Here is a 16,864-nt window from a genome sequence, read left to right on the forward strand (position 1 = left end):
ATACAGTAGGGTCTGTTGTTTAAAAAATATTGGAAATAAAAATTTATCCCATAATTTTTGAGAAACGAGGTCATGATGCAAAACCGCTATATCATGATTGATTTTTGTATAAAAAATCAACAAAGGCTACGTAGACTCTCTGAATGTTATGCATATAGTTGACAAACTTAAATACTAAATAAACATGGGTGACCTCTTTGAAAGGAATGCTGAGTTGTACAGACAAAAATATTCTGAGCTATGTGGACTCTCTGAAAGCCAGTTCCAGTACAGGTATTTAGATAATATAGATAATATGTACACTCATGAAAATCATTATCCCATTATTTTTCTGAGATACGGCCCACATTATATTCATCCTGTTAGATTCAATGTGAATGAATATGTAAAGATATTCACAGTGAAATTTTTTTTACAAAGACAGAAGACACTTGAGATTTCTAAAGCTTACAATATTTTTTCTCACTGATTGAAGAATAAAGACTAGATTATTTGGTAGTAAATCATTTAATAATAATGTATAATAATCTGTATTGATGTCTGAATTACTTTCACAGGCTCAAATAGGTTAAACTTTAAAGAGTGATTTATATGTTTCCTTAGTTATAGTATTTGAAAGGATCTTTTCTCAATTTTATACTGATGAAATGATAATGATGATAAGGATAATTCTTTAAATTCAATTCAAATAAGTGGACACAAAATCAATGGAGATGTGTAAGAAACAATCTCAATTGAGTATAAAAGTTTAGAATTACACTTGAACCTTTTCTGTAAATTGTTTACAAACTAAATACTAAAATAATTTGTAGAAATCTGTCAGTAATTTAATCAGGAACTAACTAAGGTGCAGTGTAATATAAACAAGAATTACTCAACTCATTAGTAAATATCTTGTTGATACACATGTTAATTACTTGATGCACATAATGAATACCCAGTTTCTTAAGAATTCATGATTATAATTAGCAATAAATACTGTCTGCTTCAATTAATAATATTCCCCAGTGAAAATTTAAAGCAAAGTGAAAAATATTGAAAGAAATGTAGTTGTCATTTCTTTATGAAAAACTCATTCACTGAAAGCTGACAGGATAATTTATGATAATGACAGCAATAAGGATAGCAATTTAGGCTTCGCAGTTAATGAAGAAAACTTTAATCAGTGTTCATGACATGAAAGGAATCAAATAAGCTTTTATACTATACTCTATCAAAGCAAACATCTTTGAACAAAAGTTCGAAATTTTACATGGAAAGCATCAAACTTGAGTTCATAGAACATTTTGAGAAATAAGGAATTAGGCCACGTATTCTCTAAACGATCTTAGCATTGTGTCAAGGATACATGGCCTAGACTCTTTTCTTACAAGTCTCGGAAAACAAGGGCTGAAAAATGGAAAATTTATAATCATCAATTTAAACTTACCCAGCTCTTTACATAGATGAACAACAGAAGCGAAAACTTTGGCAGAGAAATCAACTCTCATATCTAAAACTTGTAAATCAGGTAACTGTATCCGAAGATTTTTGTGCATCGGTGTGAACTGTAACTTGGCGTCTGCCTGAACACTGTATTGGTCGAGAGTGGATCGTGTCCGTGACAACCACATATTCCGTTCTGGCCACCATAATGCATGATCTGACCAATCTAAAGCAATATCTGAAATGACAGAAACAAAATTCATAAATTATCAGGAAATGGTTTGATTAAATATACATTTCTATAAAAAATTAACAGTTTTTAAAAATTCCAATAGCGGAATATATCATGGTGCTGTAATATTTTCTGGGCCTTTCAAAACTCATGAAATATTAAATGGTATAAAATGTAAGTGAGTTCATGAAATATTTAATGGTATAAAATGTGAGTGAGTTCATGAAATATTAAATGGTATAAAATGTAAGTAAATTCATGAAATATTAAATGGTATAAAATGTAAGTGAGTAAGTGAGTTCATGAAATATTTATGGTATAAAATGTAAGTGAGTAAGTGAGTTCATGAAATATTTAATGGTATAAAATGTAAGTGACTTCATGAAATATTAAATGGTATAAAATGTAAGTGAGTTCATGAAATATTTAATGGTATAAAATGTAAGTGAGTTCATGAAATATTTAATGGTATAAAATGTAAGTGAGTTCATGAAATATTTAATGGTATAAAATGTAAGTGAGTTAGTGAGTTCATGAAATATTTAATGGTATAAAATGTAAGTGAGTTCATGAAATATTTAATGGTATAAAATGTAAGTGAGTTCATGAAATATTTAATGGTATAAAATGTAAGTGAGTTCATGAAATATTTAATGGTATAAAATGTAAGTGAGTTCATGAAATATTTAATGGTATAAAATGTAAGTGAGTTCATAAAATATTTAATGGTATAAAATGTAAGTGAGTTCATGAAATATTAAATGGTATAAAATGTAAGTGAGTTCATGAAATATTTAATGGTATAAAATTTAAGTGAGTTCATGACATATTAAATGGTATAAAATGTAAGTGAGTTCATGAAATATTTAAAGGTATAAAATTTAAGTGAGTTCATGACATATTAAATGGTATAAAATGTAAGTGAGTTCATGAAATATTAAATGGTATAAAATGTAAGTGAGTTCATGAAATATTAAATGGTATAAAATGTAAGTGAGTTCATGAAATATTTAATGGTATAAAATTTAAGTGAGTTCATGACATATTAAATGGTATAAAATGTAATGTTTATAAGAAGATGTGTAAATTAAATTGTTTATAAAACTTCAGATGATCTGTGATACACCCTTACATACTACAGGATGATATCTGTGATACACCCTTATACATGCTGCAGCATGATATCTGTGCGTGTATTAAAGAGAGGTTCCAATATCTTGGGGAAAAATGTAAATAAAACAGATATCAAAATATTGGATAACAATTCAAAAAGAATTTTGAAAAACGAATGATGGGACCAAATTGGAAATTCAACATTTCTAGCTATGAAATGAAGTTTTACACAATTCTTATAGAATTTCACATTCTACTAAAGTTAAATAATACTATACATTAATATGCAATGAGAGAAATTTGTCAAATCCACAGTATGGACTATTTATTTCTTTTTCAACAGGTTTTGGTAAGAACTACAAACTGAAACTTATCTATTACTGTAAGTTACTAAGTTAAAAACTTTATTATTAACAATGTTAAAATTCAAAATAAGTTGAATAAAGTCGTCTTTTAAGTGAATTGGAAGTCCATCTTTAAGTATATGATATATAGCGTTTATAGTAAATGATGACAGTTTACAAGTCAAGAAGGAGTGTGATAAATAGCACACAGTCAATATAAAATATAAATAGTAAACAGTATAATTGGTCTGGGGGCGGTAAAATTAAACACACACTTTTCAAATTAAACCTTTTTAAATGGAGGAGATCAAACATAAATACCAGCTACTTTAGATTTTAACATCAGCTGTAAACAACTTGTTAGTTAATTTAATATAATGGGGATTTCTAAACTGCTTATAAAAAACCTCAAACCTCAAAATGAACTATCATCACACAGGAGCTGTATGGTGGTTTGTCTTATCTTGTGGTTGCAAATTGACTCAATACCTAAGAAAAGATTCTATTGAATAGTCTGATACTCTGGCAAGTGCTTTGGGACACCGTCAAGCAATAAATCTCTTGTTTTTAAGGGATTGTAAGGAGATTTTCTAATTTTTCAGTGTGTATCAGGTTAAGGATAGCATGAAATTGCATCGGACCAATTTGTCAGAGGTTCCTGCAATTCCACAAAAAATATGCCCGTGATAAAGTTGCTAATCACGAAATACGCTTTATAAGGTCCTTTGCGATTAGTGATATCATCAAATACTTAGTTTTAATTGAACTGTAAGAACCAGAGATGTCTGACTGACAATTGAAATGGTGCAAATCTTTCAAATTAGTATCACAGGTACACATTAAAAAAAATTAGAAAATCTCTTTACAATCCCTTTAAGTTGTGATGATATTTTGTCATATTGTTTGTGTGAAATGATTGTCAAACCCCAATCACTACTTTTATCATAAATATCTTCTTAAGAAAACCACAAGCCCAATAAATATGTGGAAGTTTTATCAGATGAGTAAATACTGAGGTGTGAAAGGTGAAGTAAAGTATGTAATGATGTAAATACAGGCCTTGAAATAACTCACTGGACTATAACATGGTATTAAAGTGTGGTAAATATCATCATGTGATTATAATGTTACACTCCTACTCATAATATCATTTAATACAGTGTACAATAATTTCACTAGCCATTGCAAGATTTCCCTGAGGACATTCATCACCCTATTAGCTTAAAGCTTGAGAGTTCATTGAATTTGAGCTCCACAAGTTGAGGAAAGATAACACTGATCACATGATGAGGTGGTCCACATGCAAATAAATCTTTCTTTGGTGTTCATATGCCTAAAATAATCTTAACTCAGTCATTCATTATTTCTGTGGCCCTGTATTATATTTGATGAGTAGTTCTTGTCCAGTTTCTCTCAACGTTAGCCTATATCAGTTGGATTGATTAGTTTTATGAGATAACTGTCATGTAGACTATTTAATCTGTAAACTAACCAATCGGTCCAACTAGTACTCAGATAAACATCGTCAGACTTGTATTATAATATTGATCTAGCACGTCTTTTTCTGTTGTATTTTACTGGTATCACGTTCTGATATAATAATCACAATATCTTATCTAAACTCAATATCTTATCTAATAATTTAATATCCATTACAACTTCAAACTGGAGAAAATCAATTGATATTGGCACCATCATGTTTAATGATTCGAATGTATAAAAGCTAACATGTTGCATTTGACTCTGTTTAGATGTTTTAAAGCCATGTGTAACTCCTATGATGAAATGGCATGGCGTGTTATGATTAAAAGATAATAAAACTTAGCAATTAAATTTGGTTTGAATTAAAGACATTTAATCTCTCTAAATATTGTTGATTTTCAAACAAAGTGCCTGAACAGAAATAAAACTTTGAATCGGTTGGGACTTTTTTCAAATCAGTCGTTTGTATGGCAATAGGAAAAAAGTTACAGCATCAGGATTACAGAACTTCACTAACTCTAATGGCACTGATTAAGTGGGAATAAAACTAACAGCATTTGGATTAAAAGGGATTATATCAAGGTTTAGTTAATCACTTTAATTTCCTCTCAGTATCTTACACAATCAATAACATTCTAAGAGTTATTTCTTGTTTCACCAAAGTCATTCAGTTTCACTAAGAATAGTAGTACCCGTACAGGAACTCAAACAAGCTCAATCTCACTCTAACACAAGCTCTTAAACATTTTTTTAACAGTGTTCAGGAGCTATTAAAGATGTTAGTAATCAGAGACTAAATAGGAAAAGAAGCTATTAAGGCCAATCAGAATCAATAAGAGTTGATATCTATTAGGTTGACTTTTATTGGAGATCACCAATCCATTATTGCTTTGCTGGCTAACTTACTTGATCATACCAGACAAATAGCATTATAAATATCTGAATTTTGCTAACAACAGTGTTTCTTGACCATTAAGACTACTTAGACATAGTAACCAAATACCAGTTTATGTTCATGTACTCTGACATATATATAAATATCTTATACATATAAAGCTCTCACAATTACCATAACAATAAACCTAATTAATGATATCTATAGACAATTAGTTAAGACTTCTGGGAATTCAAAATGGCTGCCAAGATTGACTTCTGCTCCTGTCAGTCCTAACAGAAAATGGAATGGACTGGAATATTGGACTACAGGTAGTGAAATAATAATGGATCTAGTCCTTTGCAGACATTTCAGAGTAAACATAACATCTGGCAAATATACAGAATATAAATTGAACTGCAGTTTTACATTCCTATTTTTTGTGCCATTCTGTAAAGATAACTCTCCACCAGACATATGGCAATTAGAAATATTTGTATTCGAGTGCCCTGCTGAGAGAACAATGTGAGAATGAAAATGACATAAAGGTTTAAAACCAGATGGTAAACATATTTATTGTACTAAGAACCAGCTAGCAGACTTGAAACTGGAGAGAATTGCAGTAGATAAGTTTCTAATGTACTGTCTGGTGTAGTCCGAAACCCTTACTCTAGTCACTCTGATGCCACTTCACTGCTTTATGGTGAATTTTCTATGAATTCTATATTTCTTTGAAAGCAGCTGATAGATATGAAGCTGCATAAACCTGCTCATTTCTCAATTTGAAACATATAGGAAAAAGGCTTAAAATCTGCCAATCTTTGTAGTATTGTTAAGTACCGGTAATCCTTACAATGTCTAACAATACCTAGTTCTGTCTATGACTAAGCTCATCAACAATGTCATGATTCAGCAGGTTTCAGGCTAATCAATTTCTATCACACCAGATAACTGACTCGGACTATGTCTGGCCTGTGGAAGATAATGATGTTAAAAAACATGTTAAAATATTTCTGGTTATGTTCCATCTCACAGGTCATTAACATTCTTATTTACATGTTCCTAACATTCTTTACATCTACACTTTACTAAACTTTCAAAAATTGGAAAGCTATCTGATATTTTCATTCTGATCTATTTAAAATAGCTCTTACTAATTCTATCAAACTTAAAATTTTGTTTCATTCCCATTTTATTGCAGCAAGCGTCAAGAAAACGTCGGAGTGGTGGAAGAGTTGAAGGATGTCGGAGAAACCAAGACACAAAAACTAAGCTATAAAACAGGGCAATTATATATCAAAGATTTGTACATTTTGTTAATGAAATTACTATCTGGTGCAGTCCAATATTGTGATTATATCTGGCAGTTGGTAGAGAGATAAAAATATCAATCTGATTGCTGTTTGAGAATCAGTACATCTGTTTCTTTTAACATGTTTATTTATAGCTGTTTCTGTCTTTTAAACTCAACAAATCTCTGGTAGTTGTTTTTATATTTCTCTATTTTTATCTTGTAGGTTAACACTAGCTAGATAGATCTAATTATAACATTGGAAATGGAATACAAATGAGTTAACAGTTACAACTGTTAACATATAACTGTCATATTAACCAAATTTTCTTCATTGTATACTGAAAGGCATGACCTTAATTTGCCTAGAAAGGAGACATCTATAACTAACTATTTTGTTTTCAGATCAAAATTGAAACTTGTATCACCAACTAATTCAAATAACTGAAATATTTATTACACACTCTAGACCACCTCTAAAAGCTGACATTGCACAGCAACTTCAAAAAAATCTTGAAGACATTAAAAGTTGCTGTTTAGATATGACTGGTAAAAACAGTCACAAGTTTAACATAACTAAAGTTCTTGTCTATTTACAGAATAAATAGAAACTTCAAATGACATATTNTAACAGGCATATGTGACCTATTGTACACTATTCTGAATATATATTAAAGTGGTCCTTCAAACTCTACCATCTACACCTGTTATCAAATAAACTGCTGGTTTAAAATGTATTGGGCTATAGAAGCTATGGAATTATCCTTTAATATCCTTCCAAGTCTGGAAAAAAACCCATTTTAGTTAAGTTAAAGAATGATTTTTACATTTTTTCCTTGTCAAAATATATTTTTAATCAAAAAGAAACTAAGTAATCAAAATACTAACACCAGGTTGAAATTCAACCTTGATCTGTATTAGGTCAGAATGTTAAACAAGGACATTGTTATTTAGACAAGCAGTAAATATTGGTCCTAGTGGAGATTAGTGTGTAAATGTTACTTCTATATTTGGTCATTTCTACTATTTCTAACTAGGGTGGGGAATATTTGTTGTATAATCGTAAAATACCAACACGTCATTCCGCTAGTTGACCTAGCTGTAGTTCGGAAGTTGGTGTGAAGCTAACCGTTGGTGGATAGTAACTCTAGAGTAATGTCTTACAGTAGTACAAACTATTTTATGGTCACCATAAGACCATTTAAATTATAGAGTTTGTTATACTACTTAAAATACTCATGGAAAAAAATATTTTCGCAGGCACCAAGAAACTTTAAATTGCAGACCTGGCTCCATTTTTCAAACAACAATCAGTTTTTATAAATATCTGTTGAATTTAACACATATTATTAGTTCCAATAAAAGTCTCTCAAACATATTTTTGAGAAACAGAAGCACTTTCTCTCCTTTTGCTCAATGTTAAGTTGTCCTGTTTAAACAAACATTATTTCAAGTCATAGGCCATTCAACTTAGCAATTCATGAAATGTCATTGATTCATCTATTATATTAAATCAACAAACTAATTGTGTAAGGTCTAATAAACAATTACCAAACTCGATTGACAAAACCATGCAATCATAATAATACAATAGACTATTTCTCTTGGGACTTCCAGACATTTATAACTATAATTATTTCACACAACATCTGAATTTAACTGTCAGTTAGTTTTTAATTGTGTAAAGAAGGATGTTTAAGAAATAAATTATATCTAACAAAGCAAAGTAGCAGCAACTTTGTGAGTTTCATCATGAGAACAGGATACCTTTATTCATGTAATCTTAAAAATAATATCACTGAACTCTGTCGCAGAATTTACACAGGAGAATCTTGTACTACTAACTGTCCAAGCAGTTATCTATGCTGTTAGTAGCATAATGAATGTACCTTTCATTGCTTTCAATAGTCAGCTTGGTGTAAACTCTCAACCATGTAGACACTTACACATGAAGGAAATCGAAGCAAATTGAAATGTTTGGTATATGGTTTTAAATGAAATTGTTGACCTATATTGAAAGAGAAATGATACGGAAACAGATATAAAGTGCTATTAAGATAACAAGGTGAAGTGATATCCTTGATTTCTATATCATAAAACCATAATATCTGACCTGTACTCAGGGTCACGTCCCTACGAAATAAATCTGGGGTGGGTCAGGTCCTTATGTCCACTTAAGCTGTAGTATAAACTGTATCAAAAGATCAATGAAGTATTAAGATTGTTGGGGATTAAGCCTCATACAAGGTTATCCCAGTACAGTTAAAAAATCTTATATTGTATGCTCTCTAATCCTTTGAGGTCAATTCAGTGACAAAATCTTCATGAATGAATAAATAAATGAATGGGTGAAATGAATAGTTTTTCAATACATAGAAATTTACAAGAGCTCATCTCATTCTAAAGAAATATGCTTCTGGTATCAGTAAATGCTAAATTCAAAGCTCTAGTAAACCTTCTCTGTAACATGTCCAATGATTGATGTACTTGTCACCCAGAACAAATTGACAACAACAATATAGAGTACTAAGAACAGATTACTCAGAATGTTTCATCCCTAGGTTGAATGACCAGGTAACCTCAGGTATAATCAAGTGGACAGGTAAAGTCAGGTATGACCAGGTATAGCGTGTGGTGTTTTTGTTTTTAAACATGTACAGATTAACTAACAATAGATATTACAATGGGTCATTAGGTATGTATAGATAGTACATTTCATTTTAATAAGTTTGGTTATACTTAACTCTCACATTGTTTATAATACTTTCATCTCAAATCTCAAAATCTTTGTTATACACTGAATGCATGTTAAACTCAGAATCTGCAGCAGATCCAATGAGTTACTGTAAATTGCCAGTGGACCTGCGTCAAATTGTATCCATGTCATCGTCTCTATTGGACAGAAAAGCGCCGATAATCTTGTAGCTAGAGTAAAATCACATATGGTTTCAGAAGAAGTTGATATTACCAGATAATTTCTATCTTAAATTCTATAAACTAACTAAACTTTACTAAAGAAATCAGCACTTTGAAATGAATAGTCCTTTCTTCTTACCTAGGACTATAGTTTTTATGAGTTATATTCTTATTTCCCCTATACTTCCGAAATGTTCCAAAACATGTGTCATATTAACATACACACCATTAAGCAGGAAAAAATCTTAATTATCCTGGAACCAGATCTCAAAACATATGGCTTACTGGTAGTACAATATATCAGTAAAATTGTATAAAAACTATCTGTTTGACCTACTTTATATTAAAACCATCAGGTATAATTACAGGTAATTCTAGACTCTGTGGTAAAATAGGTCACAGGATGGTTTTAATTTCAACTAGTACATTATAATATCAACCTTATTTACCTGAATTATAACAATTACTGTATTCTATTAACAAAATATATGCTTTAATTATCATTTTTAATGCAGAAATTAAGACCAGGCCAATGAAATCAAATTTCATCCCAATTTATTTATATATAGTATAGTTTTTACTCCATCTTGGGAGGTAAACCACAGCAAAACTTTTAATGGGTCAAAAGTCAAATTGAAAATTCAAATGTAAAAAAAAAACGTTCTCAAGAAAATTGTCAAAAAGTGGGATAGAATTAACAAGGTGAGGGGCTGGTCTGCAATGTGTCACTTTTTGGCCGTAGAAACCAGTCAAAGGTATCCCTGATACACATAAAATGGCTAGAAAATCTCTTTACAATCCCTTTAACTAGAAATCTTGATGTAAGAAACCTACTGAGATCCAATGGTTTGATGTAACAGTTAACAAGTTTAATGACATGTTTACTTGTAGTAAATACATCTTATACTTTTCTTAAATCTCCTTACCTACTTCATCTTTCTACAAGACTTTAATTCTAATACACCTACATGGACAAGCACAGAAATCACAGGAAGTGAAACAGACTTTCTGTCCTGAGGGCATTGTTCTCAGGACATCCTTCTCCTTTCCGATTTCTAACTAATGGGATACTGTAGCACATAGCTCTTAGAATATTGTCCCATCCTAAGACCTAGATTCTTTAATAACACCACTAACAGAGGGAAACAGAGTTGAATATATTGAAAGATGCTAGGGATTGAAATGCAGAGGAGGCACAATAAGTTTTCATTTATTTCAAGTTGCATCGGTTCTGTTACCACTAGGGACTCATATTCTAAGCCAAGAATCAATAAAATAATATTCAGAAACATTAGTTTATATTAATCAGTAGGTATAAGAAACACCATCTAGGTTGTGGAGAAACTATGATTACAGTATCTATTTATTATATAGTTATCTTCTAGACAGTTAATCAATATCTTTAATATCTAGTTTAATATACCATACTTTACATCTTCTAGGTTGGCTTACATATACAGTCTTTGTTTGAAATTGAAGTTAAGCCACTATTTTTGTTCATTAAAGGGATTGTAAAGAGGTTTGAGATCAACTTTTGCGAAGGTCTTATGTGATAAAAGCAAAAAGGGAGATTAGTTTTACTTTTAGGTTGATTGAAAATTCAAATTGTTGTATTGAAAATAGTCTGATGTAAAAATAAAACACTAATACATTGACCTTACATTTTTAATAATTTGATATCAAGCATGGTATCTGGTTTTTGAAGTAAAAATGATAGAATGAATGAGAGTAACATATGGCCTGTACTTTATACAGTAACAAAGCTCTGTAGAATAATTATTATTGTATAATAATATGCCTGCTTTACATTTCTTTTATCTATTGTACTATACAATAGTTCACTAGAGTATTTAGTTCCCACAGAAATATCACACAATACAACTACAAAGACACCATATGATATTAGTATTCGCATAGAACTAAGTTTTCATTTTAACCTTCAATTCTGAGTGTGATATTAAGCAGCAATAATAGGTGTGGCACAAGGCACGGTATGCTTACTCTTCTAGACACCTGATACCACGTTTGGTAATGAAATATTTCCTCACTTAAAATTCCTCAACCATTGTATTGCAAAACTTATTTTGTATTTCGAGTTTCTTTTTGCAGTTCAGATCATTACTCATCAGTATTTGAGTTTATTATTATTAGATACTAGATACAACTGAAATATAGTTAATAACAAGACTGGCAGTAATGTTCCAGTCTGGAATAGTTAAGACCAAAACTTTACAAGCATGGTATAACACCAGAAATCATGATATTGAAAGTTGAAGTCTGGAAGGTAAATATGGCCATATACAGTGATATCACTGTATATTACAGAACAGGGGAGTATGGAGTGCAGTACAATTAAAGTCAAGTTCAACAGTTCAATGTTAGGGTGGAAGATTGTTGTGTGGTAACCATTACAAAATAATCATTCATACTCTATAATTAGTTAAATACAACCTCACATTATCACTAACACTATGATCAAAATATGATTCCAGGACACGCCTTCAGATTTCAGACTTCTTCTTGTACAAAAATATCTTAACAATACTAAGCTGGCTCTAAAATTTGGAATAGATGACTGAATGGAAAATAACTGAGGCTTTGTAGGCTAAAAAAATGAAATGAATGGAGTCTTACATCCTACTTTTCTGCACCTGAAAACAGGCCAGCCACAGTAGGCAATGTAGGAAACTTTTCCAGGACAGCTGCAGTAGCATTAGCTTGCTCTTTTTCGATTATCAAACTAACTATCAATATCTTTAATGTTAGTCGTTGACAGTTAGAAATCGAGATAGAGCGAGGATGTGCATAACTATCTGACATGTAAAATCTTGTCTTCTAAACAGGTCAGAATGTGTGAAGACCTACCACAGCCTCGCTTTTTTCTCTAATTTGGTAATTTGCAGGAAAAATACAACAGGTATTAACCTAGCCAGATTTTATCAACAATCTGTGTTCTAGATGACATATCTCTGCGCTGTATTTTGACAGTCTAATGAAGCTTAATATAAGATACATTCAGGTTGGGTTTTAGATAACAGTAAGGCTTCAAGTTACTTTATCAATGTACATATATCTTACATGTTTTATTCAGGCGTGTTTTATCAAGTCTGACAGTTGGAAATTAAAAAAAATACTATAGGTTTAAGCCAATATCCTGGAAAATCTTCCTCATTGCACACTACATAGTGCTATTATTGTAAGAGACAATGTCTTGTTTTGGAACCAGCGAATGCGATTAGAAAACGAAGACTTTTTCACTGCAGTGAAACAATGCCACCTACTTTTGTTTGCATTATGAGCCTCATTCTGGATTCAATATGGCTGCCGTATGAATAAGCTCTATACGAGCACAAAAGTAGGATGTCAGACTCTATTTCATTTCATATAGACATAAAACTCATTTCATTTCATTCGAACAATCAGATACAGAAAAGTAAGATGTAAAAGTCATTTCATTTGACCCATTGCTGAGAAAATATAAAAATATTTCATAGCTCTAATTGAATATAAACTTCTCATGTTATCTATTTTATATCATGGTAACTGATAATCATGAAGTCTTGAAACCTGATGTATTAACATGCATGCTTGCTCTTCAAAAGAAGATAACATATAGTCTTAAATTTGAACATAAACTGCAAGCTTATCATGTGATATTACAACATGTCAATGAGATACTGTCAAGAGACTATTTTTGTAACTAAAGGTATTTCTATTAAAGATTTCATTAAGGTATAGCTTTAGAGTCATTACATATATTCATTACATATGACTAATATTGTCATTTATCATTCCAGAGCACCTTATGGTAGCCTGCAACTGAGATTGTCAAATCTGCATTCCTTTCCTGATTTCATAAAACTAATCACATTCTGGATTTGATATTTGAAGTAGTACTATAACTTAAAGATATTTAACAGATAAAGGGTTAGCATCTGAAATTTAAAATTAAGTTGAGTTGACATCTTTAATAAAATAAATAAACTAAAGTAGAGAAATCAAGATCAATCTATTATAAAATGAAATGAAGCAATATGACAGTATAACAAGTAAAATGTCTAGACTAGTATGTTTCTAAACATGTAATAAAACTTAATAATAACAGATAATATCTTTAATAACATCAACTTCACTGAATAATTTTATACTTTAATAACTCTGTAAATAATAAATAATACTCCAAGAAAGATATTTATCAAGGACCAGATAGTAGACAAGATCTTCCAGAATTTAAGTTGTTGTCCTTGTCTATTATTGGCAAGAGGTTTGACCAAGGAACAGAGCAGCTCTAGATCACAAGTCTCCAGAATTTAAGTTGGTATCTTCAAAACAAAGGGTTCAATGGTAACTGACGAGCTGGGCCTCTAGAACCTAAGCAACTGTTATCCTGGCAAAATCATGGCCAAGAGAAAAAACCTAAGATAAATAAAATCATAAATCATTTGGTTTGGACAAAAACTATCTGTGTAACAGGACCCTAGGAAAACAATAGTTGTTCTCCTTATAATGTGGGTGTTTATTTCTGTTTCCCATTTTTTCTCTTGTTAAAAGTAACATTATAGTTATTAGTCCACTATGGTTTGAGATAACCAATTGACCATTGGCTAGAGACTGACCAGTACCACACTGACCTAATTCAAATAATGGACTGGTGTGACAGTTAATTCCATTGATTAGGAAGAATCATGCAATGTTAGACATTAAGTATAAAATCAAGCAACCAGACAAGGATTCTGACCACTACTCTACTGACCTAAGAGCAAACGATCAAAACAATCTTAGCCCTAGGATGTCCTAGGGTCTTTACTTATAATACTGTTTCTAGGATATACATGGCATACATGTATCATATCTAATAATGTTTATTGGGTGTTGGTATTTGAATGTTGGTCAATTTTGCATCTATTTCAAAGAGTTCACATGTTTAATTTATATTTACATTTCTCAACTCAGCATCTTGTATTGTTTATTGAGTATTTTAATTTGTATTGAAGTGAAACATCCTATCAGAAGAAGAATAGTAGATATAAACAGTGTTTGTTATTATAATAGTACTCTGGTATATATTTTAAAGGAAATCAATGATTTATAATCAAGTATGGAATGCTAAGAATGTTGATTTTTTTATTTATTTATAGAATCTACTAGCTCTGTTTACTTAACATATTACCATGAGATTTTATCTTTTACTAATAAAACTTAGTTATATGAAACTATCAAGTTGCTACTATAGCCAGTTGTTCAGTCTGTCCACAACAAGACAAATACTCTATTTCTTTAATCTACATCAAAGCTTTTTTCCTATAGATGGGATTCCTGCACAGTTGCTGTGGAGATAATTGCCAGAGTCTGTATAACCCCTGCCATTACAGTTCGCATTTAGACAGTACTTGACAACTTAATACCTCAAATGCCATAATAATTATAATGTTACATAACCCTGGAGATAGATCTGATAATCACCATGGAAAAACAATAACAAATCAAGGTAATGTCATGATACTAGAGTTATCTCATTAAATATTAACTCTGGTGTTTATCTTTGAGGAAAGACTATACACAGTCAAAGTAATGTCATGACACTGTCAATAAACATCAATAGAAAACAACTGTTGGTGGAAGAAACCTACAATGATCACAAAATTTGGAAAAAAATAATGCACATCAAACTGAGTTGACTTTGAATTCAAAGTGGGTTATTTTGCATTACATTGCCAAATTTATGTTATATACTAGAAGTTCAATTCGCTCAAAACTTTTCGATACAAGTTAAAAAATAGTTCAAAGTAAATCTGGCCTGGTCGAGTGTAGAAATGAAATAAAACAGATGATGGTATTAAAACGTGAAACCAGCAGGTAAAGTGTACAGTACAGGATGTAAGATATGATATTTGATAGATAATTAACAACTGTTGATATTAACCTTTTAACCCACAGTAAGATTATATATACACTTAAATAGATACCTACCTTTATCTACATACTAGATACCTTTTATATTATACATCTTCCATTAGGAGAAACTCACAAATATACTAGATCCAATAGCAATCCATTTATAAGCCAAAAGATTCTAATATCTAGCCTATTGGACCTATTTCAATCTGCACATCTAAGATTATACCCTAGTAGTTACAAGGGACATAGCCTTGTTAATTGGGGCATTTTGTTGTGGTGATATTTACTTTCATACATAATTATCAAATTTACAAATAAATGAAAATATATTGATATATACCAGTTGTTATTAGTAGATAAGTCTTGTACGTTTGACTGATTAACATAAGCTTCTGATTGTTTCCGAAACCCTATTTATACTTAGTAAAATATATTTAATCAATGAATAAAATATTGTTTAAATTGGATGAATTACATTTTAAATTCCCTTATCAATTCCAATCTGTTCTGATCCTTCCAGATGCACATACATAGGATGTTTCTAATCAATGAGTACAATGTTCACTTTGTTTATTTCACTGAAAGTCAACTCCCTTTTAATAATATCTCTCCTGACAAGAATTTACATCAGTAACATACTGCAACATGAGATGAGCTTTTGTCAACGGAACAAATTTTGTCCTGAATTTTGTTTTAAATAGTTCAGTCTACAATCTTCAGGATGGTTTAAGATAAAGATTCCATTTAGAGGTAAGATGTTATATCTATCACCATTATAATTATGACTTCTATCAACACAGAATCTATTTTGGTTTTTAACTAAGATAATCAACGTTCTGGAATGCTTTAAACCAATCCCAATCATTTCAGACCATTATAAAATATAACAGGAAACTAAATGAATGATGTCATGCCATTTATTCTTTCCTTTACATATTTCCTTCCTGAATAGTTCTACTACATGAAGTAATGCAGGGGCAAAAGTTCCCAAAATTTTTTGTATACAAATGACTGAGGTTTTCACTCTTTTCCATCCATGAATGGAGTCACAGCACAAGATGGCTTCATACTATGGCTACGATGAGTAAGGATAAGCATACATATAGAGCAAAGTGAATCATATGAGGCAATGTTATCTTATACCATTTAACTTTTTTTTCCTTCTAAATCATTCAATTGAAACATTCTGTAACATATTAAGGATTTTATTTGGCCAGTTTTGTTGAATAATCAAACATTTTTCTCTGTTTAAACACAACTCTATTGACATACCAGTACATTTAACACAG

The 16,864-nt window shown here is 30.8% G+C and overlaps 1 protein-coding gene across 1 annotated transcript in view; it reads right to left on the reverse strand.

Moving 5' to 3' along the window:
• Nucleotides 1-16,864, reverse strand: part of LOTGIDRAFT_215642 (hypothetical protein) — a gene marked incomplete at its 5' end in the record, with an annotated part of 42,411 nt that overhangs the window by 21,316 nt on the left and 4,231 nt on the right. Inside the window, one exon of the mRNA XM_009056769.1 lies at nt 1,430-1,663. Within this exon, the coding sequence (XP_009055017.1) occupies nt 1,430-1,663 (234 nt within the window). The remainder of the gene's footprint in view (nt 1-1,429; nt 1,664-16,864) is intronic.

The sequence above is a fragment of the Lottia gigantea genome (assembly GCF_000327385.1).
Source record: "Lottia gigantea unplaced genomic scaffold LOTGIsca_29, whole genome shotgun sequence".
In the NCBI taxonomy this organism is placed as follows: Eukaryota; Metazoa; Mollusca; class Gastropoda; family Lottiidae; genus Lottia; species Lottia gigantea.